Raw genomic sequence first — 21,698 nt, 5'->3', positions numbered from 1 at the left:
TCCAGCTAAACGCCTTTCTTATATGGTCAGATCAATTCCAGAAGAAGAGCCACAGTCATGGCAGGAAATGCAAAAACTGCCTATTCATAAGAAGCAAAAAATGGATAAAAGCTGCTGATGAAGAAATGGAATCCCTTCATAAGCTCAAAACATGGGAGCTCACAGAGCTACCTCAAGGCAAGAAAGCAATTGGATGTAAGTGGGTCTTTAAGAACAAATATGACTCCGAAGGTAATGTTCACCGTTTTAAAGCAAGATTGGTCGCAAAAGGATATTCACAAAAATATGGTGAAGATTATGATGCTACTTTTGCTCCAGTTGCCAAGCAAACTACATTCAGAACTTTATTATCCATAGCTGCTGTTCAGCAGATGAAAGTAAGACATTTTGACATCAAAACAGCCTTTCTACATGGAGACATTGAAGAAGAGCTGTACATGACTCAACCAGAAGGCTATGTTAAAAGGGGTAAAGAGAACCTTGTTTGCAGAATGCAAAAATCTCTCTACGGCCTTAAGCAATCAGCAAGAGCATGGAACACTAAGATGAACAAAGTGTTAATCGACGAAGGATTTAAAAGGTCTCAAGCGGATCCATGTTTGTATACAAAAGGTGTATCACAAGATTGGATGTATGTTATTCTATATGTGGATGATGTAATAATAGCGCATCAAGAAGAGAGAGAAATTTCAAAACTAGGTCAAATTCTGAACAAGCATTTCGAGACCAAGGACCTTGGAGATGTGACATACTATTTGGGAATCCAAATCCAGAGAGAGGAAGATGGAAGTTTTCTTCTTAATCAAAATTCTAAAATCTCCACAGTTCTAAACCAGTTTGGAATGTCAGAAGCCAAAGGCATATCAACTCCAATGGATCCATCTTACCTAAAATTGGAAGGAGAAGAAGATCTGCTACCCACAAATGACAGTTACAGACAAGCAGTGGGGGCACTTCTATACATAGCAACCACAACCCGTCCAGATATCTCAGCCACAGTGGGAATTCTCTGCCGACGTGTAAGCAAGCCACGCCAAAGAGATTGGAATGCAATTAAGAGACTTCTTCAGTATCTTAAGGCAACCCAAGAGTTAAGTCTAAAGATTTCTGCATCAGGAGATCTAATTCTCAGAGGATATGTAGATGCAGATTGGGCTGGAGACTCAAGTGATCGAAGATCAACAAGTGGTTACTTGTTCAAGTTAGGACACACTTCAATCTCATGGTCCAGTAGAAAACAAGTGTCAGTTGCATTGTCTTCTACAGAAGCAGAATATACATCAGCTGCTCATGCAAGTCAAGAGTTAATTTGGTTGAAGCAACTTTTGGAAGAATTCGGCAAACCACTAGCTGAACCAACTGTTATCTATGAGGACAACCAAGGATGTATCAAGCTCGCCAGCAGTGAAAGGATAAGTGCAAGAACAAAGCACATTGATGTTAAACATCATCACTTGCGTGACTTAGTAGAGCGTGAAGTTCTAAAGTTTGTTTACTGTGAATCTGACAAGATGTTAGCAGATGTTTTGACAAAGCCATTGTCAAGAGCCAAGTTTGAAGAATTCAGAACTGCAATGGGACTAACAGGATAAGCAGTTGTTGAGTGGGGGTGTTGGAATAAGTTTAAATGCAACAACTCCATTCCTGTTGTAGTCTGCATTGAATGTCTATGAGTGTTCATTTGTCAGCTATGCTGTGATTGTTAAAGTTTGTACAAAAAGGTCAGAGGACTCTCACTGATTGCATCATTCTGCTGCTGTTTCCTTCACAGAGAGACATGTGTTACATGGACTAGATTATATCGGTAGTTACTGTCAAAGCTTTCTTATTTTTGTTCCAGTTCAAGCTGCATATATTAAACACAGTTTGCCTTACGTTGGATTCTGCTGCTTATATGAAGTAACACGCGCTGCTGTGGTAATACTCCGGCTAACAGCTTTTATGTCCATTTTACTAGATGTGAGCTGTGTATATACAGTATCACAGCCAGAAGAGGGGTCAGTGAAGTCACACCAAAATATTGGCATGAGGTAAAACCACTACCCCAGACCTAAAAATGAAAAATAAAATATACATTTAATCCTTTTTTTTAAAATATTTTTCATAGCACCATCACATATCACGGCACTTCATAGACTTTATTATCCCCGTCCACACTGGGGCTCATTCTAGAATGCCGATCAAGGTCTCTGGTTTCCTCCCATTCCAGAGGAAATCCACAAAACATGTAGAACATGCAGATGTTGTCCTTGGTGGGACTTGACCCCAGTGCTGCTAACCACTGAGCCACCATGCTGCCCAGTATCTTTCAGGGATGTAAACATGGACAACTCTGAATATCTGTATTGTGTATTTTTGGATTCCCGTAGTTACCTTTTTTGCCCTTTGGTTTCCTTAGTGTTTTACAGGCTGTGTTGCATTACTGCTGGATGCAGATACCAGAGCTCACTGACTAATAGTTTGTGCCTCTAAATTTTGGTCTTGGCTTCTGAGGTGATATATTACCACATGAAACTTGAACTGCACTTTATGGCTTTCAGTCGGCTCAGAAGAAGGGAGTTGAGTTGGAAGTAGTGATGAGGGAATATACTTGTTACTCAGGTTTCCTGAGCACGCTCGGGTGTCCTCCGAGTATTTTTGGTGCTCGAAGTTTTAGTTTTTCTTGTCCCAGCTGAATGATTTACATCTGTTAGCCAGCCTGAGTACATGTGGGGATTCCCTAGCAACCAGGCAACCCCCACATGTACTCAGGCTGGCTAGCAGCTGTAAATCATTCAGCTGCGTCAACAAACTAAATCTGAGCACTTACAAATACTCGGAGGACCCCCGAACGTGCTCAGGAAATCTCGAGCAACAAGTATATGCGCTCATCACTAGTTGAAAGCTCTTAGTCATGCTCACAGATTCTCAGGATTTTCTACAATTAGCAGTGCAAGCCCAGCTAAATACAAATTGGATTCCCCTCCACATGCTCTGTAAAGAAAAAAAAAAAAGAAAAAGCACCATGTGAATGGAATGCAGTTTTTAAAAAAAATGCATTAATGTTAGTTACTGTAAAATACTGAGTTTGCGCAAAAGTGAAAAAGAGCCTTGGGGTTTGTCTGGCCTTGGGCTACATGTCTGCAGACTTCAGCAGCCGGCATGTGCCCAAGATGTAACTTGCATACATGTGAGCGTGTGCCCACTCGATGTGTCTGGAAGGATGCAGATTGCACATGTGGGCACATGACCACCCGCTCCTGGCGCCAGAGAATCCTCAGAACACAGTGAACATGTGAGGATTCACAAGTCTGCAGTCAGTGATTGCAGACTCGTAGCCTAAGGCCAGTAGTCTATTGCTGACTAGTAGTCGTTTTGGGTTTATCTTCTCTATTAAACCTTAAAGAATTAGTGATTGGGATTTCACACCCAAATCTATGAATCTGTAGTTCTTTCAAAGTCCAGCAATACATTACATGACCAGTTTAAAAAGAAACCCAGTGTTTGCGCTAATATGCAAATGAGGCAAGAGGACTGATTGATCTGAATCCTCTGACCGGAGAATAGCGCTAGTGACTCTCTACCGCCTGCTTGACGGCTACTCTGCCTGAAGTCACTCTGCATAGAGGCGGTCAATCAAGGAGGAGGCGGCACACTGCGGGAATAGAGCTGGAGTGACAGAGGCTTCACATCTACCATCGGCATTCAGTATGTGTATTGATATGCAAAGAGGCTTATTTCTCAGTAATGGAGGAACAGACCGGCCATGTAAAGGTATTATTGGACTTGTCTTTCAAAGAACTACAAGCACACATAGTTTAATGCATGGAATCCTGCTGACACTCATTTCAATTTTGGAAGGCTTAGTTAGTTTTAATGCTGGTTACACTGGAATGGCTACACATAGAATCCAGTAATGAACTCTTCTGAAATGGAAGGGGGGGAGGATCTCCAATGCAGACTATAGGGGGGGGGGGTCAGGCCTCCTCTTGTAAATAAATAGCTAAAGAATCTTTTTCCTCCAAGTGGTTATGGGAGGTCACTGCTTCATCTACTGAGGGGGATTTGTAGTGAAACATCTGCTTTGGGGATATTCATGATCACGTTCAGTAATGACCACATGTTCCTGCTCTTTTGTCCTTATAGTGGTTCATCGGGAGTTTGCCTGGACAAACAAATATTCCATGTTGTATATTGATAACCCTGTAAGTAATTTATTCTATTTAAGGGCATAAATCAATTAATGAACTTTGGCTCTTAAGGGAGCGCTCCGATTTTTATAGAACTATAGATACAAAAGTGACCTAAATATACTCAGCAACATGGTTTATAAAGATGACGGCAGTGGTTGCTATATAGGAGTCTCTTTATGGGCGAACTATGGACACTGTTGGCACTCTCCATCACCTTATGGGCATTAGGACGATAGTCAACACTTCTGTGATGTTTGTCTAAATCATAAATGGCACAGGATAGGGCTTGATGTATTGGAAATTCTGTATAAAAGGTTAAGGCTGTGCACACGTTCAGGATTTCTCGCAGAAAAACCTGAATTTTCTGCAAGAAATCTGCATGCGTTTTTGGTGCATTTTGATGCGTTTTTTCCAGACACTTCCCAATGCATTTTGTAGTAAGAAATCTGCAAAAAAAACCCGCAAAATTAATGAACATGCTGCGTTTTTTACCGCAATGCGTTTTTTCATGGAAAAAAACGCATCATGTGCACAAAACATGCAGAATTCATTCTAAATGATGGGATGCTTATTGTATGCCTTTTTTTTTCTTTTTGCAGTTTTATAGCGTTTTTATAAAAATAAAGCAACGTGTGCACACTGCCTTAAACCCAGATTCATTTTCACAGCTGCAGTACTGACCTGCAGATGCCGGTATTGCTGGTGGTCTTACAGTCCCATCCATTCCAATAGGGGTTTCCCAGCATATAAAGTGTTGAGGTTTCACAAGGATCTGCAATTGCCTTACTGTGGGAGCGGTCTGCCCACTAGGTAGCCCACTGATGAAGAATGGGTGTGGGGGGTGCACAGTGATGGTTTAGCAGGGTCTTTTACTTCTTACCTAACTGACAGCCACTGTAGCTCTGTGCATGGAACGGACTACTTTCCTATAAAGCTGGTGGGCCTAAGGCTATTCTCACATTAGCGTCGGACTTGGCCCGTCACAGTGCGTCGGGCCAAGGTTCCGACGCTAGCAGTGAATGCGCTGCACAACGGAGGCAGCGCATGCATTTTTCCGGCACATCTGCTGCCCCATTGGGAGGTGAGGGCAGAGTTACGGCCGCGCATACGCGGTCGGAAAAAGCAGTCCGTCGGCAGCAAACGTTACATGTAACGTTTTTGCTCCTGGCGGTCTGCCACAATACGGTGCAACCGTCGCACAACGGTTGCGACGTGTCAATGCGTCGCTAATGTTAATCTATGGGGCAAAAATGCATCCTGCAAACAACTTTGCAGGATGCGTTTTTCTCATAAACTACGCATTGCGACATATTGCAGAAAAACGCTAGTGTGAAAGTAGCCTAAACTAAGAAGGCAAACCTAGATTATTCAGTCTGCATTGTATCTTTTTACTCAGTAAAGCGTACTGATACTAACGAATAGTTTGTAACTTATCTTACTTTTAGGTTGGAACTGGTTTTAGCTTCACAAAAGATGACCAGGGTTATGCGGTAAATCAGGATGATGTCGGCAGAGATTTGTACAGGTAACAAAGTTCCACCTCCGGGATTGGATAAAATGCTATTTTAAAGGTTTCCAGCAGATCTGATGTGTGATTTTCTGTTTTGTTTTCGAAGATCTAAAGATTAGTTCCTAAATAGAGGCAATAGCCTTTAATAAAAAAATAAAATTAAAATACTCCTTGTGGTGGTTGCTCACCTTGCTGCAGAGATGACTATCAATGTTCTCATTAAATAAGAATTAATCACGAAGATCATATCCCAATATGTAGTGGGTATATTGGCAAATACCTCCAATTAGAAATTTAGTATAGTTCTCCTGATTTGCTTTCTTTCCTCATGTGCAGGACCTTAAATATCTATAGTTGCATCTACTCATGAAGTGACTTTGCTAGTTGCTAGTGGTCTTAACCATGGATACCTGTGGTCTTGCAATGCCTGCACATGAGGAAAGACAGTAAATCAGAAGAACTATACTACATTTCTAATTGGAGGTATTTGCTATTACTACATATTGGGATAGGATCTTGAAGATGGGAATACATCTCTAAGGCAAGTTCAGTCCAAGAGCCACTGTTCACTTCTTGTCCAACCCTAGTGTTGCCAACTTGTTCAGTACAACTTCCCAGCTACTTGTTTGCCATCCATATCTGCAGTTCTGGATTACCAGCTCTGGTTTTAATAGCCAAAGGTTGGTGGCGCTGGATTAAAAAGCAAGAGGGTATAAAGGTACCGTCACACTAGACGATATCGCTAGCGATCCGTGACGTTGCAGCGTCCTGGCTAGCGATATCGTCCAGTGTGACAGGCAGCAGCGATCAGGCCCCTGCTGTGATGTCGCTGGTCGGGGAAGAAAGTCCAGAACTTTATTTCGTCGCTGACATCGCTGAATCGGCGTGTGACACCAATTCAGCGATGTCTTCGCTGGTAACCAAGGTAAACATCAGGTTACTAAGTGCAGGGCCGCGCTTAGTAACCCGATGTTTACCCTGGTTACCATCGTTAAAGTAAAAAAAACAACCACTTCATACTTGCCTAACGCTGTCTGTCCCCGGCGCTGTGCTTCTCTGCTCTGGCTGTGAGCGCCGGTCAGCCGGAAAGCAGAGCGGTGACGTCACCGCTCTGCTTTCCGGCCGCTGTGCTTACAGCCAGTACAGGAGGAGTGCAGAGAAGCAGAGCGCCGGGGACAGACAGCGGTAGGTAAGTATGAAGTGGTTGTTTTTTTACTTTAATGATGGTAACCAGGGTAAACATCGGGTTACTAAGCGCAGCCCTGCGCTTAGTAACCCGATGTTTACCCTAGTTACCAGTGAAGACATCGCTGAATTGCCGTCACACACGCCGATTCAGCGATGTCAGCGGGAGATCCAGCGACGAAATATAGTTCTGGACTTTCATCCCCGACCAGCGACATCACAGCAGGGGCCTGATCGCTGCTGCCTGTCACACTGGACGATATCGCTAGCCAGGACGCTGCAACGTCACGGATCGCTAGCGATATCGTCTAGTGTGACGGTACCTTTAGTCTCCTGTGCATGGTTTGGTCATTGTTAATGCTCCCTTAACAAACATGGCTATGAGAACAGTCACTAGACAAAATGTATTTCAGGAAGAAACTCCTGCCTGAGTACAGCTCGGCACTGATTCTTGCAGGAGCGCTACCCTTAGTTTTAAGCATAGGCTCAGTTTTCTGATTTCACCGTCTGCTATCTTGGACTATTTGTGGAAAATTTATTCTAGTTGAACTAAGGGATGGTCGTCATGTCCACAAACTCGTAATTTATTTTTTTTCACTTTTAGTGCACTCACTCAATTTTTCCAGATCTTCCCAGAATATCAGAAAAATGATTTTTATGCCACAGGACAAGTGAGTATTTTGAGAATGAGCCATATAGTAACGCATCCAGTCTGTAAGCTTGTCTTGCCAATAGGTGGTGCTCTAACAGAAATGAGAAGCTGCCTACCCTGTACAGTAAGCATGTAGACCATTATTGCTGAGTAAATCTGTCTCTTGCTTCAGGCCTTTGTGAACCAAAAACTGCTGCAGCAATGTTACCCAATATCCTAGTAGTTTTTCTGCTGTAGCAACTTCCCCTTTAAATATGTGCAGATTTAATAGCCCAATTGCCTGAAAAATACTAAGTCCTACAGACAAGGACATCTAATAATTGTTCCTTATAACCAGGACAGAACCTTCATACTGACCTGGTTTTAGATGAAACAATAAATTAAAAAATGAGCAAAGTCTACCCCTCCCTTCCCCCCAGTTTCAGTTAATCAGTGAAGGTCTCTTGACCCAGTTTCACCCATCTGCATAAATACATCTTAAGGCCGACTTCACACTTGCGAGTTTTACGGACGTAAGAGCGCAGAAACTACATCCGTAAAACTCGCAAAACATACGGCACAATTATTCTCTATGCCCCTGCTCCTATCTGCCGTATTAAACTGATCAGTATTATACGGCTTTCTACGGCCATAGAAAATCGCAGCATGCTGCGTTTGTCACCGTATTGCGCAAATAAAACGTCAATGAAAGTCTATGGAAGCCCCAAAAATACGGATCACACACGGACCAGCAGTGTGACTTGCGAGAAATACGCAGCAGTGTTAGAGAGAAAAGTCGGTAATTCATTGCGGTGTACAGTAAAATCGCACTGACAGCTTCCAGTAGAATAGGTAGAATAAATGTGTACATAAAGTAGGTAATTGACCTATATTTACCTGCATTTGCGGTGAGGCGCCCTCTGCTGGCTGTTCCTAGATCGTGGGAATTTTCCTAGAAGGCTCCCTGGCTCGAGTTCATATGAGGACAACCAGCAGAGGGCGCCCTCTTATGATCTCGAGCCAGGGAGCTTTCTAGGAAAGTTCCCACGATCTAGGAACAGCCAGAGGGCGCCTCACCGCAAATGCAGGTAAATATAGGTCATTGACCTACTTTACCTTCATTCTCCGGGGTTTTGCAGACATGAGCAACATTGCATTAGCAAAGCTCGTGGCTGCAAAATATTTTAACCCCTTCAGATGGATTTACATCGTTGGACTTAACAGATCAGCGGAAGGTAAGGATATTGTTGGTTTATTTTTTTTGTTACAGAACAAGGGTCTTCAGTGATTGGATTGGGTGTTCAATAAAATATTAAAACAACCTTTGTTTTTATTTCATTAAAATGAATTTTAATGTGTTTGTGTATTTTTTTAACCATTTACTAGTATTGGATTAATAATGGATAGGTGTCATAATTGACGCCTCTCCATTATTAATTAGGCTTAATGTCACCTTACAATAGCAAGGTGGCATTAACCCTTCATTACCCCATATCCCACCGCTACACGGGAATGGGATGAGTGGCCAAGTGCCAGGATAGTCGCATCTTCCAGATGTGCCTTTTCTGGGGTGGCTGGGGGCAGGTTTTTTAGCCAGGGGGGGGCCAATAACCGTGGACCCTCTCCAGGCTATTAATATCTGCCCTCAGTCACTGGCTTTACTACTCTGGTGGAGAAAATTGTGCGGGAGCCCACGCCAATTTTTTCTGCCATTTAACCCCTTAATTTACTAGCTAGAACGGCCAAATTTTGCATACACACTACTATTAGTAGTGTGGAATATGCAAAAAAATGGTGATATGAGATGGTTTACTGTATGTAAACCAGGTCTCATATGTCGGGTTTAGGAAGGAGAAAGCAAAAGCCGGTAATTGAATTACCGGCTTTCTGCTATATCGCGCTAAATGAAATATTAATATATACATATGTGTCTACTGACTTTATATATAATTTTATTCTCTCTATCTCTCTCAGTATGTTTTTTCTCTTTTTTTTTTACACATGGATCCCTTCTATAGCGGTATGTCGGTTTTGCAAGCCTGCGATAAAAACACGCAGTACGGATTACATACGGAGGATGCCATGCGCAAAAAACGCTGACACACCCTGCCTACGGAGGAGCTACGGACCACTATTTTCGGGACTTTTCAGCGTATTACGGCTGTAATATACAGACCGTATTTTCATACGCTGAGTGTGAAGCTGGCCTAAAAGTACACTTTTTTCAGGAGAGACTAGCCTCTGCCAGATGTGTCTGGCACTGACTTTCTCTTCTCCCTGTGGATCTATGGGATAAGGTTTCTCCTTGTGGAGAGTGGCCTGCCAGTATGAGGCTTGAACACCTTGCATGCTCCTCTGAAAAGAGAACATTGTGTATTTAATTTCCCAGAGAGGAAGAGGACTTGAACTCTAGTGCCACCTACTGGAAGTGGCAGTTGTAGGATTGCTGCTTCCAATAGGTGGCACTAGAGTTCACATACTCTTCCTCTCTAAAGAATTTGAACATTTGTTTTCCCCTTGAAAACACCCACTTGTCAGTCACACACGGTAGAATCAGTAGGTTGGGGTGGGCAAAAAATACCTGATCAAACATTTAGATTTCGAGTGAGAGGCACTTAACATGGCAAATCTTAAAGCTTATTTGAGGTGATCATTGTCGTCTTCTGACAAAATGCATATTTTCACATTTCATAAGGGCATTAAAATGGGTGAATCTCCTTTCCATAAGCTGCCTTAGAAGTGTTTGCCCCTTCTGGAGCTTTAATGTTAAAACTTCCTAAATGTGTATTCCTTACTCAGATCCTCTCCTGGGCTTGGCTCTGGGTTAGTCACTCGAAAAATGTTCATTTAAAAAGGTATTCCCACCTAATGAGCCTGAGACACTGCCAAGTGATGTACTGTTAAGGGTCTCATAGAAATGAATGGAGATGCATGGCACAGAATTAACTAGGACATCACTCCTCCTCACTGACGTCGTTCAGTATGTAGTAATTGAAGTTCAGGACCTCCTATTCCAGTGATCAGTGGGGCCCCTCATCCTGTGAATAGGTGTCCCTATATTATATCAAGATCTTCTCTTAAAGGGAACCTGTCACCCCCAAAATCAAAGGTGCGCTAAGCCCACCGGCATCACGGGCTTATCTACAGCATTCTGTAATGCTGTAGATAAGCCCCTGATGTATCCTGAAAGATGAGAGGTTATATTTACTCACCCAGGGGCAGTTTGGTCCGATGGGTGCCCTGGGCCTCCCATCTTCTTACAATGACATCCTCTTCTTGTCTTCATGCTCCGGCGCAGGCGTACTTTGTCTTCCCTGTTGAGGGCAGAGCAAAGTACTGCTGTGCACAGGCGCCAGGAAAGGTCAGAGGCCCAGCGCCTGCACACTACAGTACTTTGCTCTGCCCTCAACAGGGCAGACAAAGCACGCTACGGCTCCTGTGAAGGTGTAAAGACAAGAGGACGTCATCGTAAGAAGATGGGGAGTTGCGGTCCAGGGCCTCCCATCGGACCAGATCAGAACAGTGACTGCCCCTGGGTGAGTATAATCGAACCTTTTTCTCATCTTTTAGGATATGCAACGCCCCAGAGTCCTTGTCGTTGCAGTAATGACGCTCTGCCACTAAGGATATTGGAAGGAGATATAAAAGGGGCGCAGAGTCTAAATGTAGGTGTATATTCACAGCAAGAGATATATATTGTTGCACTCACCCTTTGGATGTTTTGTATGTACATTCAATTGATCCGTATGATGGATCCACGCCTTATAATATTCCGGTATGCAGCACTATTGCAGGAACTATGCCAGCCGTGATCCAAGGATTACATGTGAATACAATGGTTAGAGGGGAAAAAAAATGTTCCTTTCTTGGCGCTTCCGGAAGATAAGTGTAGTTTTGAAGGTTGAGAACTTGCTCAGTACCAAATTTATTAGGACACTTTCAGAACAAAACGCGTTTCAGCCCACAACAGCCTTCATCAGGTATTATATGTGCTTTTAAAAATGTTTTAAAAGAAAGTTCTCTTCATAGACTGGTGACTCCTAACACATAGCAGGGTGTGCCTGAATTAATTAGGATTAACACTCCACCCCAAGTGAGTCAGTGAGATCTTAAACCAATCCTGGTGTATCAAATATTATAATGGTATAATAAAAAAAAAAATATATATGTAAATATACAAGACATTATAAAGTGTAAAGTTACACAGTAAATCCTTTTGAAAAGTATGTAAAAAACAATTAAATTACATATCGTCTTAGCAAAATTTAAAAGTTAGGAAAAAATAAAAAATTTAAATAAAAATATAAGTTTAATAAATATGCGAAGCACATTATAAACTGCAAAACTACACAGTAAATCCTGTAATCCTTTCCACAAATATTTATAAAACCTTTCAATTACATAACATTTTAGCAGAATTCAGAAGGGAGAAAATATACATACTTATACACACACATACTTCTATCTATCGATCTATCCCTTTTTTTTATCTTTCCTCCATTTTCTTTCTCTCCCTTTTCCCCTTCATCTTTCATTTACCTCTTCTCCCTCTCCATTGCAAATCTCTATACATTTTCCACTGTTTCATTGAGGCCATCGGGATATAAGGTTTTCAATCGGAAAATCCAATAGGACTCCTTTCTATTTAATTTCTGGATTCTGTTCATGTATTTTTTTGTGATGTTTGACCAGAAGGTGTCTGGACAGACTATGTTTAAAAAAACCTTTTTTGGTGTTGTGCCTGTGGCCATTCATACGCAATCGCACTGTGTGTGGTGCGACCCACGTATTGAAGGCCACAAGCACAAGTGATCACATAAATAACAGTTACTATCACAAGTGAGTTGTTGATTTATATTTATGGTTTCTCCTGTACTGCTTGATATTATACAGTCTTGTTTATGGCTGATGTTGCAGCAGTGACACATTTTAGATCCACATTTGAAAACTCCAAAAGGATGTTGTATAGGAGTCTCTTTAGTATTTAAAGAGGAAAGGGGTTTCCCCAAATTACTAGGAGCAATGATGTTTTCAATTGTAACTCCCCTCCAAAATGTGATACCGGGATACTTAAGAAAAGATTCTTTTTTTAAAACAATGGTTACCTATGATGTACCAATACTTATTTAAAATCTGTCTTTCTTGCACGCTTCCCTGATTAAAAGCTGTGATGAAATTATATTCCCATCTAGTATTTTCTTCTATAGTGTTTTCATTTTTGTTTTTGCACGTCTTCGTTTGTTCGATGTTTGAACTAGGAGGTTGTTTATGGTTTGTTTCTTGTACAGACACTAATTTTGATTTTTTTTTTTTAAGTTTGTTTCATAAGCTTCTGCTATGAGTTTTTTCGGGTATTTTTTTATCCAAGAACTTTTTTTGTCTAAATTTTGGATTGTTCTACATAGTCTGTCTACCGTATTATTTTTACGGATGCGCCGATGTTGACTAAACGGTATATTTTCTATTTAGAATAGTGTGCGCTCCGAAAATCCAAAAAACCATTAGAATCTGTTTTGGTCATAATTTTTTTTTTTTTTTTTGCCTGAGTGACTGATTTCTAGATCAAAATAGCTTTTCTCTTTATATTGTATGTGAAGGAAACGCCCCAATTATTTTTGAGTTCTTCTACAAGTGAGATTGCTAATTTTTTTTCAGTGCCCTTCCAAAAGATAAGATCACTTATATAACACCTGTATAGCAATGTCTTCTTTATAAGGTGTTTAGCTGAGGCGATGAGGACTCGAATCGCCCCATAAAGAGATTTGCAAAACTGGGCATGACAAGAGTCCCCATCGTGGTGCCAAATTGCTGCAGGAACAGCTCACCCTGGAATTCAAAAACATTGTGCTCCAATATGAATCTTAAACCTGTTGGAGAAAATCTCTCTGGATTGGTGGCATATCTAGAATCCCGGATAAATGGTATGCTACTGCTTCGATTCCCCTATTGTGTTCTATGTTGGAATATAAAGCATTCACATCTAGTGTAATAAAGAAATAATCTTTTTCCCAATTAAGGGAACTACATTCCTTTAGAAGTTGCTTAGAATCCAGTAGAAAAGCTCTGCCACTAAGGGGAGTGATGTTATGTCTGATTGCACTAAAGGAGTTCACCTGACCAGGTATCACAAGCACACATTGCACTTCACACTCTGGCCACTAGGGGAGCAAAAGGCACTATGTATTAGGCCACTCCTCACACTGGTAAAACTAGGGGTCGGATAGGAAGTTAGGGAGAACGCAGCCTGGGAGAGCTCCAGGGAGGACCTGTCAGGGGTGGGTTCCTGACAGGGGCCTAGCAGAAAGAATAGAAAGCGACGGAACCGCGCCTGCACTACCTTGCGGCAGTATCCTACGAAAGGACACAAAGAGAAGGATATTGTGGAACAGTGAGAAACAAGATCAAAGCACAAAGGAGAGCCAGTAGGAGTCGTGCCCCGAGAACGGCAACATCCTACTGAGGCGCGTAGCCGGTGACCGGAACGCCGAGGAAGTAACTGACTTACTAACTGAATTACTTCAAATACCGCAGGACAGTTGATTATAGGTTGGCTGTCTACCATACATCACCTAAGCAGACATAGGGGGCAAGCGTGGAGAGGGGCGTCTCTAGGGTCCCAGAATAGCTCCGAGCCTGCCCGTCAAACGGGTGCGTCCTATCCAGATAAACTTGGGGGACAGAGAGAGAGAACACAAGAACAGAAGTTGTGAGGACTATCCTGAATTCTCAGCAGGGAAGAACTACAACACAGGCGCTAGTGGTAGACACTGATTTCCACCTGCAAAGGGAACTCTGGATGTGCCTTCGGACCAGCCAGACTCAGCCAGCCCGGTTAGCAATGCTCTGGATTGCGGATCCCGAAGTCTTCAGTAAAAGGTAAAGAGACTGCAATCCTGTGTCCTCGTTAATAACTGCGCCTCACACCTGGGGATATACTTCACCTGTGGGAAGGAATACCATCTAGCTGCCATAACACCACCCCAGTGGGCCCCGAGCAGCGTCTGTCATTCTGACCAAATACCACAGGTGGCGTCACGAAACCTTGGCCGACTTTCATCACCCCTTTTATTGGACGCCCCTTAGCAGGGTCACGGACCAGGTCCAGCCACCGTGACAACCCCAGAACTGAAACAGAGGACCGGTACAGAGTAACCCACGGCCCTGTGTCTGGGGGCGCTCCAACTTGGCGTCACGAACAGGATGTACTTAAGCCTGAAGAATCAGGTCATGTGTGCCTTGGAACTGTAACTTATTGCAAAGACTGTGTATTGCTATTTGCCACCATGATTCCTGCCAAAACTGCTGCCATTACAGTGCCACGAGGAGCGCAGGAGAAGGGCTTGAACAAACTGAGAAGCGTGAAAAGTAATGGCCACCCAGTCTAAATATTTCTCTACCTTGAGGACATGTCCATCAGCAGCCGAGATCCGCCTCCTGATCATCAATGGCGGGCAGAGACAAAGAAAACGAAACCGCCCACAGAGGAGAGAGCGGGAAAAGGACGAGGGAGAAGTGAGCCACGTGGGAGATGCCATGGCCAGCCGACCGGGATCGGAGCGTGGGGTCGGAGCAGAGGAATTCCCCAGCTACCCAGAGAGATACCGCGGCCAAGCATCACCTGTGAGCCCCGACTTCCTGCAGGCTGGAGTGGATGAGCTCAGCGATCAACTCCGGCAGACGCAGCTGAGGCCAGGTGGAAGGAGACCGTCACTGGGGGCATCACCAGATGTGTCTGCAGCCTCGTCTGGTCCAAAGCAAGAAAGAAGTTCCAGCGCTCCGAAGCCTGAAAGCAAGGCCCTGCCGGAAAGAGGGATATTGCAAATGGAGATGACAATGCCACAGTGCAAGACCCCGCAGTCGGCATTACAGATCCCAGCAGAGATGGGAGTCGGCTGACCCCCGGGACACCGTGGTGGCAGGTAAGGACGCCGACCCTGCCCCAGTGACAGAAGACCTACTGGAAGGCCCCGTAGCAGCGCCGCCTGCTGCCATGACTAAGACTAACTCTGAACTGACAAATCCTAATACTACCACAGTGGGCATTATTGCCGCTACTGAACCTACCAAAATTGACATTCGAACCCAGATTATACCTGAAAAACCGATTAGTGACATTGATACCGCATCGGATGAGAAATCGAACACGGATCTTCCCAGGCCAGGAAGTGTTTGCTACCAACTGATGCCTTGCAACCTACCGTCGCGAGAATAAACCTCGAAACCCCGACAAATGTAAATGGTTAACTGTTTGGTTCCTGCTCTTTTGCTGCCTAAACCCGTTTAAGGTTCTCTTAAAGGGATCCCTTTGTTGACCCGGGATCTCTATTTCAAGTTTTGCTATTTTTCTACTAAAGACTGCTGAATCATGGACTGTGAATGATTCACAAACTGTGTTGTAAATAGTTTGCACCTTCTTAAAGGTGCTCTCTACTGGTTTTGCAAGGAAGGAAGACTTTGCAAAGAAACTATTGCAGATGACTACGTGGAAGTTTCTTGAGTCTTGCAGTTCCTTAGTGACTTGTTGATTGTTTGCACTACCTCAGAGAAGACTGATTTCCCCTCCTAAAGGGAATGTTTGTTGCCTTTTGATAATGATGCCTTAAGTAGTATGATAGTGATGTTTGCATAGTAGATGCCATGTAGCTAGAAGAGCTAGAAAGTGAACCTGTAGGGGTTAGTGAGTCTGAGAACCATAGAGAGATGGTTGCTGTGGACCAAGAAAGGCAGTAGGCCCGGACGAATAACCAGGCAGTCCTACATCTGTGTGAAGTTAGAAGAAATAAAGAAAATGTTAGATTTGTACTGTAATGTTTTATAGTAAGCCTTTAGTGGGTTCAGCGTATACGCCCTTAAAGGAGAAGTTAAATTATTGTTCAAAGATTTGCACTTAGTTTCTATTACCCAGCCGGGTATTCTACTATTTATAGTCAGTAGAATAGAATGTTATTTAAAAATTTAAACATGTTTCTGTTTGTAACGTTTAAGTGACCTCACCTCCCATAAAGGGAAGTATTGTAATGTTTACATTGTTCAAAGCATTCCCAAAATTTTGCATGTCTTTTTCTAATATCTATTCTTTTCCCAGTCTGGGAGTACTGGATTTAACCGGGGGGAAGAGGGGTGCAGCACCGCGCCCCAGAGTCCTGGTCGTTGCAGTAATGTCACTCTGCCACTAAGGGGAGTGATGTTGTGTCTGATTGCACTAAAGTAGTTCACCTGACCAGGTATCGGTCACACATTACACTTCACATTCCGGCCACCAGGGGGAGCAAAAGGCACTATGTATTGGCCCACTCCTCACACTAGTAAAACTAGGGGTTGGATAGGAAGTTGGGGAGAACGCAACCTGGGAGAGCTCCAGGGAGGACCTGTAAGGGGTGGGTTCCTGACAGGGGCCTAGCGGAAAGAATAGAAAGGGATGGAACCGCGCCTGCACTACCTTGCAGCGGTATCCTAAGAAAGGACACGAAGAGAAGGATATAGTGGAAGAGTGAGAAACAAGATCAAGGCACAAAGGAGAGCCAGTAGGAGTCGTGCCCCGAGAACGGCAACACCCTACTGAGGCGTGTAGCCGGTGACCAGAACGCCAAGGAAGTAACTGACTTACTAACTGAATTACTTCAAATACCGCAGGACAGTTGATTATAGGTTGGCTGTCTACCATACATCACCTAAGCAGACATAGGGGGCAAGCGTGGAGAGGGGCGTCTCTAGGGTCCCAGAATAGCTCCGAGCCTGCCTGTCAAACGGGTGCGTCCTATCCAGATAAACTTGGGGGACGGGGAGAGAGAGAGAGAGAACGAGAACAGAAGTTGAGGACCATCCCAAATGCTCAGCAGGGTAGAACTACAACACACAGGCGCTAGTGGTAGGCACAGATTTCCACCTGCAAAGGGAACTCTGGATGTGCCTTCGGACCGGCCGGACTCAGCCAGCCCGGTAAGCAGTGCTCTGGATTGCGGATCCTGAAGTCTTCAGTAAAAGGTAAAAAGACTGCAATCCTGTGTCCTCGTGATTAACTGTGCCTCACACCATCACCACCTACACTACTGGGAAGCCCTGGGGATATACTTCACCTGTGGTAAGGAATACCATCTAGCTGCCATAACACCACCCCAGTGAGCCCCAAGCAGCGTCGGTCACCCTGACCGAATACCACAGGTGGCGTCACGAAACCTTGGCCGACTTTCATCATTCCTTTTATTGGACGCCCCTTAGCAGGGTCACGGACCAGGTCCAGCCACCGTGACAACCCCAGAACTGAGACAGAGGACCGGTACCGAGTAACCCATGGCCCTGCGTCTGGGGGCAATCCAACTACATCAGGGGCTTATCCACAGCATAAGAGAATGCTGTAGATAAGCCCCTGATGCTGGTGGGCTTAGCTCGCCTTCGATTTTGGGGGTGACAGGTTCCCTGTAATACAGGGCAGCATGGTGCATCAGTGGTTGGGACGGTATTACAGCTCTGGGGTCTTGGGTTCAAATCCCACCAAGGACAATATCTGCAAGGAGTCTGTTCTCTCCATGTCTGCGTGGGTTTCTGCCAGATTCTCCTTTTTCCTCCCACACTCCAGACATACTGCTAGGGAACTTACATTGCAAGCCCCAATGGGGACAGTGTCTGTAAAGTGCTGCGGAATTAATGGCGCTTTGTAAGAATGTAAAACCAGCCTGGTGGTAGTCACTCATCATGTCTCCAGTGAGGGAATTTAAAAAGAACATTGCTGGTAGAAATGGACCAACCTTACCAGCAGTTTATGGCTGCGAGGGACTGTAGAGGCATTGAATATTCCTGGCATTCTTCTGTCTCTGTAGCCGAGGCCATTCTTGGTAGTTTATTGCATTGAAAAGGAAGTTTTAGCTGCACAGCAGGAGGAGATCTTTATTGTTTAGTGGCAGCAAACAATTAAAATAAGAATGCCTTGGTACTGTGGGCGAATCTGTGTTATTTAAGTTCAATTTCAATGTCTGTCCACGTTTGCCTGCAATGTTTATGGCCTTACATTAAGCGTGTGAAAAAGGCTTTACACATGAATACAAGTGGAGGAAGGCGATCCATGCTGTCCCCTTATGCTCCATGGCAAATGTCTCTGGAAGTATTCACTTTATTCCTACTTCTGGCTTTCTTCCAGCTATTAACATGACACTTCTATATCTTTGCTGTCTATGTAATGACTGCATGGCCATACAGTGGTAATCTTACCTAAAATTTTAGGCAGAAGGGCAAAAGGCTCGATCCTCCATTCCTTTATGTTCAAGATCTGTGACAATGGCAGGCTGCATGACTCTTGCTCCCATCTCCTCCATATTTACAGTCCGGAGTCCGTGAGATCTGTAATGTCTTTAGTTGGGTTTACAATACCTGATTTGGCAGTGTTAAACAATCTACACTTAACCATGTGCACTGAACAATTTGCAATAGATCGCTCAGTGTCTAGGCTGCCATTGTGCTCATCAGTGGGTGAAAAAAATGACTATTCTGCAAAACCTAAGGGCAAAAAACAGATTTCTGAAATCTGACCTAGCTGGTACTGCAAAACACCACTAAAATTGGCATTAAAAATGCACCAAAACGCATAGGAAAAATCCACTTCAAACACACTGCACATACCGTAATGCTGTCTGCACAAATGTTGGTATTGTGAACATGTGGGCACCATCCTCAGTGTTGTACGCAGTCGTTGGCCTATATTATCATGGCTTATTTGTTTTTTTTTTCCAGTCCTACGCTGGGAAGTATGTTCCTGCTATCGGCTATTATATCCACACTCTCAACCCATCCGCTAAGGTTAAAATCAACTTCAAGGGGATAGCCATTGGAGACGGGCTCTGTGATCCTGAAGTGGTAGGACATTTTAATTCCATTTTCTTTCTTGTGATCTACTAAAAGGGGTGGAATTCCTTTCTTCCCTTGCACACTGTTTTCATAAAGTATGCTCGTCCCCTTAAGACTTCTGATCTGAAACACTTAACGATGCATTACAAAGTTTAGGTCGAAAAGGATTTAATGTTTCTTATTGCTTTAGCTGATTAGGATTACACACAAACCACACGGCAAGGGCAATCAATTATTCTAATGACTATTGTGTGTTTACCAGATGTTTGCTGGCTACGCGGACTTCATGTTCCAAATTGGCATCGTGGACGAAAACCAGAAGGCCTATGTCCAACAGCAGTGTGACCTAGTGATACAGTATATCCAGCAGCAGAAGTGGATTGATTCTTTTGACGTATGTATTGGCGATGTACAAATTAATCTTGAATCAAAAGTCAACTTTTTTCAAGTTTCAGTCTTGTTAGCAATTTTAAGGTAAATGTAGACATAGATTTTATTCTGACTCCCATGACAGCACCACGAGAGAGATCTGCCCTTCAGGAACAAAAAACCTACAGATACAAAAGGGCAGCACCTCTCCCACGTATCAGTTGGCTTCCTGTTCCTATAAGGACTGGATCCTACAAAAGAATGGATTCCAGGCCGGCCGACTCGGGTAGCGAGGGGGGGTCTCCTACCTCAGCCGGTGCAGAGTTCCTGAAGGCGTCACGGTGGTCCTGGCAGGGCTGCACGGCGGTGATGCTCACAACAGGGAGCGGTGGCCAGCGGTCTTTTCCATCTCCAAGCTGGCGTGAGGTGAGTATGTTCCCCCTCATTGTTTTCCATGGGGTGTATGGTGGTGCTGGAGGCTGTCACCTGCACCTGGGGGCAGACAGTGAATCAGGGGGCAGTGCCGTGCAATTCTGCTGAACAGAAGGGGATTTAAGCAGGCTCCAGACCTGGACCCTTGCTTCTGGCCTCAAGGTGAGGATGGAGTGACCATGAGCAGCAGGCCCAGCTGGCAGAGGAGATTCGTCAGAAGCCCAAAGCTAAGGACCATATTAGGAGAAGTGACGGTTGTAAAAGCTCCTTCAAACAAGGATTGAATGCATCATCCAGAATGGACCCCCCTCGTATTCCGGTATCTTTGTTTTCTGCGGCCACTGGTAAGTGATCTGAGAAAGTTCACTCAGTGACGCAGTCCCCCTTATATTTGTTTTTTTGGGGGAAGAAGTGCATCGGTAAGGAATGTGCCCTCTGTGGAGTCCCCTTAACAGATTCATGCTCAAAACTGTGACCCCTGTATCCAGCAGACTGTGGTCTCGGAGGGGAAGGGGTGGAGTGGCACTAGGTCTAGAAAGACTATATTGCCTTATTATACTCCCTCAGGTAGCAGAAGAATCTACTAATATGGTGGCAAGCCTGAAGGAGATGATCAGGGCAGAAGTTAAGCAGTCTCGAAGTCCCTGTCTCAAGCAGGATCCTCAAAATCCAAGGGCCCCCTGGTCTCTGATTCTTCAGGGGATGAAGGCTCCTACAACTCGGCCTCCTCGTTGGAAGAAGATTCTGGCCGCTTTTGTTGACCCCTTGATAGGATTGACAAGTTAGTCAAGTCAGTCAGGGGGATGATGGGCATAGCAGATCCCAAACCACAATTATCCAGGGAAGAGATCATATTCAGTGGACTGGAACAGAAGAAACGTAGTGTTTTTTTTTCCATTGAATGAAAAGATTCAGGAACTTATTTATAGGGAACGGAAGAAACCTGAAGAAAGGTTCCCTGCCACCAGCTTTAAAGCGTAGATACCCCTTTGACGACCCAGCAGTCAGCACTTGGGACAAGGCCCCTAAGCTAGATGTGGCAGTGGCAAAAGTTTCAAAACGAGCCTCGCTGCCCTTTGAGGATATGGGGTCTCTTAAGGAAGGAGTCTGCCTTTCTGTCAAGTGGATCCTTAAGGGAGCCTGGGAAATGGCAGCTGGCTCCTTAAGGCCAGCCGTAGCATCAATATGTATGGCCAGATCAAAGATGGTCTGGCTGGACCAATTAGAATCCCAATTAAAGGAAGGGGCTTCTAGAGACACTATAGTGCTCTGCCAGTGATCCAGGAGGCCGCTGCCTTATCAGATGCTTCTCTCAACTCAATTAAGATGGCGGCTAGGGCGGTGGGTCTCTCTAATGCTGCTAGGAGAGCCCTGTGGTTGAAATGCTGGTCGGGGCATTCAGGCAAGATCAAAACTCTGCGCCATTCCATGCAAAGGAGAGTATTTGGTCCGGCATTGGATGAATTGCTAGAGAATGCTGGGGACGATAAGAAGTTCCCTAATTTATCCATATCCTACCGTCCCTTCAACAAGAAAATATTTGGTCAGGGAAGAAAACGTA

The 21,698-nt window shown here is 44.2% G+C and overlaps 1 protein-coding gene across 3 annotated transcripts in view; it reads left to right on the top strand.

Moving 5' to 3' along the window:
* The window catches only part of LOC138642034 (probable serine carboxypeptidase CPVL), a 133,790-nt gene that overhangs the window by 73,368 nt on the left and 38,724 nt on the right, over window positions 1-21,698 (top strand). For all 3 annotated transcript variants that reach the window (XM_069729928.1, XM_069729925.1, XM_069729927.1), the window contains exons 5-9: window positions 4,126-4,184; window positions 5,618-5,697; window positions 7,472-7,538; window positions 19,223-19,345; window positions 19,599-19,730. In XM_069729928.1, the coding sequence (XP_069586029.1) occupies window positions 4,126-4,184; window positions 5,618-5,697; window positions 7,472-7,538; window positions 19,223-19,345; window positions 19,599-19,730 (461 nt within the window). The remainder of the gene's footprint in view (window positions 1-4,125; window positions 4,185-5,617; window positions 5,698-7,471; window positions 7,539-19,222; window positions 19,346-19,598; window positions 19,731-21,698) is intronic.

This window comes from Ranitomeya imitator, chromosome 6, assembly GCF_032444005.1.
Source record: "Ranitomeya imitator isolate aRanImi1 chromosome 6, aRanImi1.pri, whole genome shotgun sequence".
Lineage (NCBI taxonomy): Eukaryota > Metazoa > Chordata > Amphibia > Anura > Dendrobatidae > Ranitomeya > Ranitomeya imitator.
Note: the sequence above shows the minus strand (reverse complement) of the source record. Positions and strands in the feature narration are given on the sequence as shown.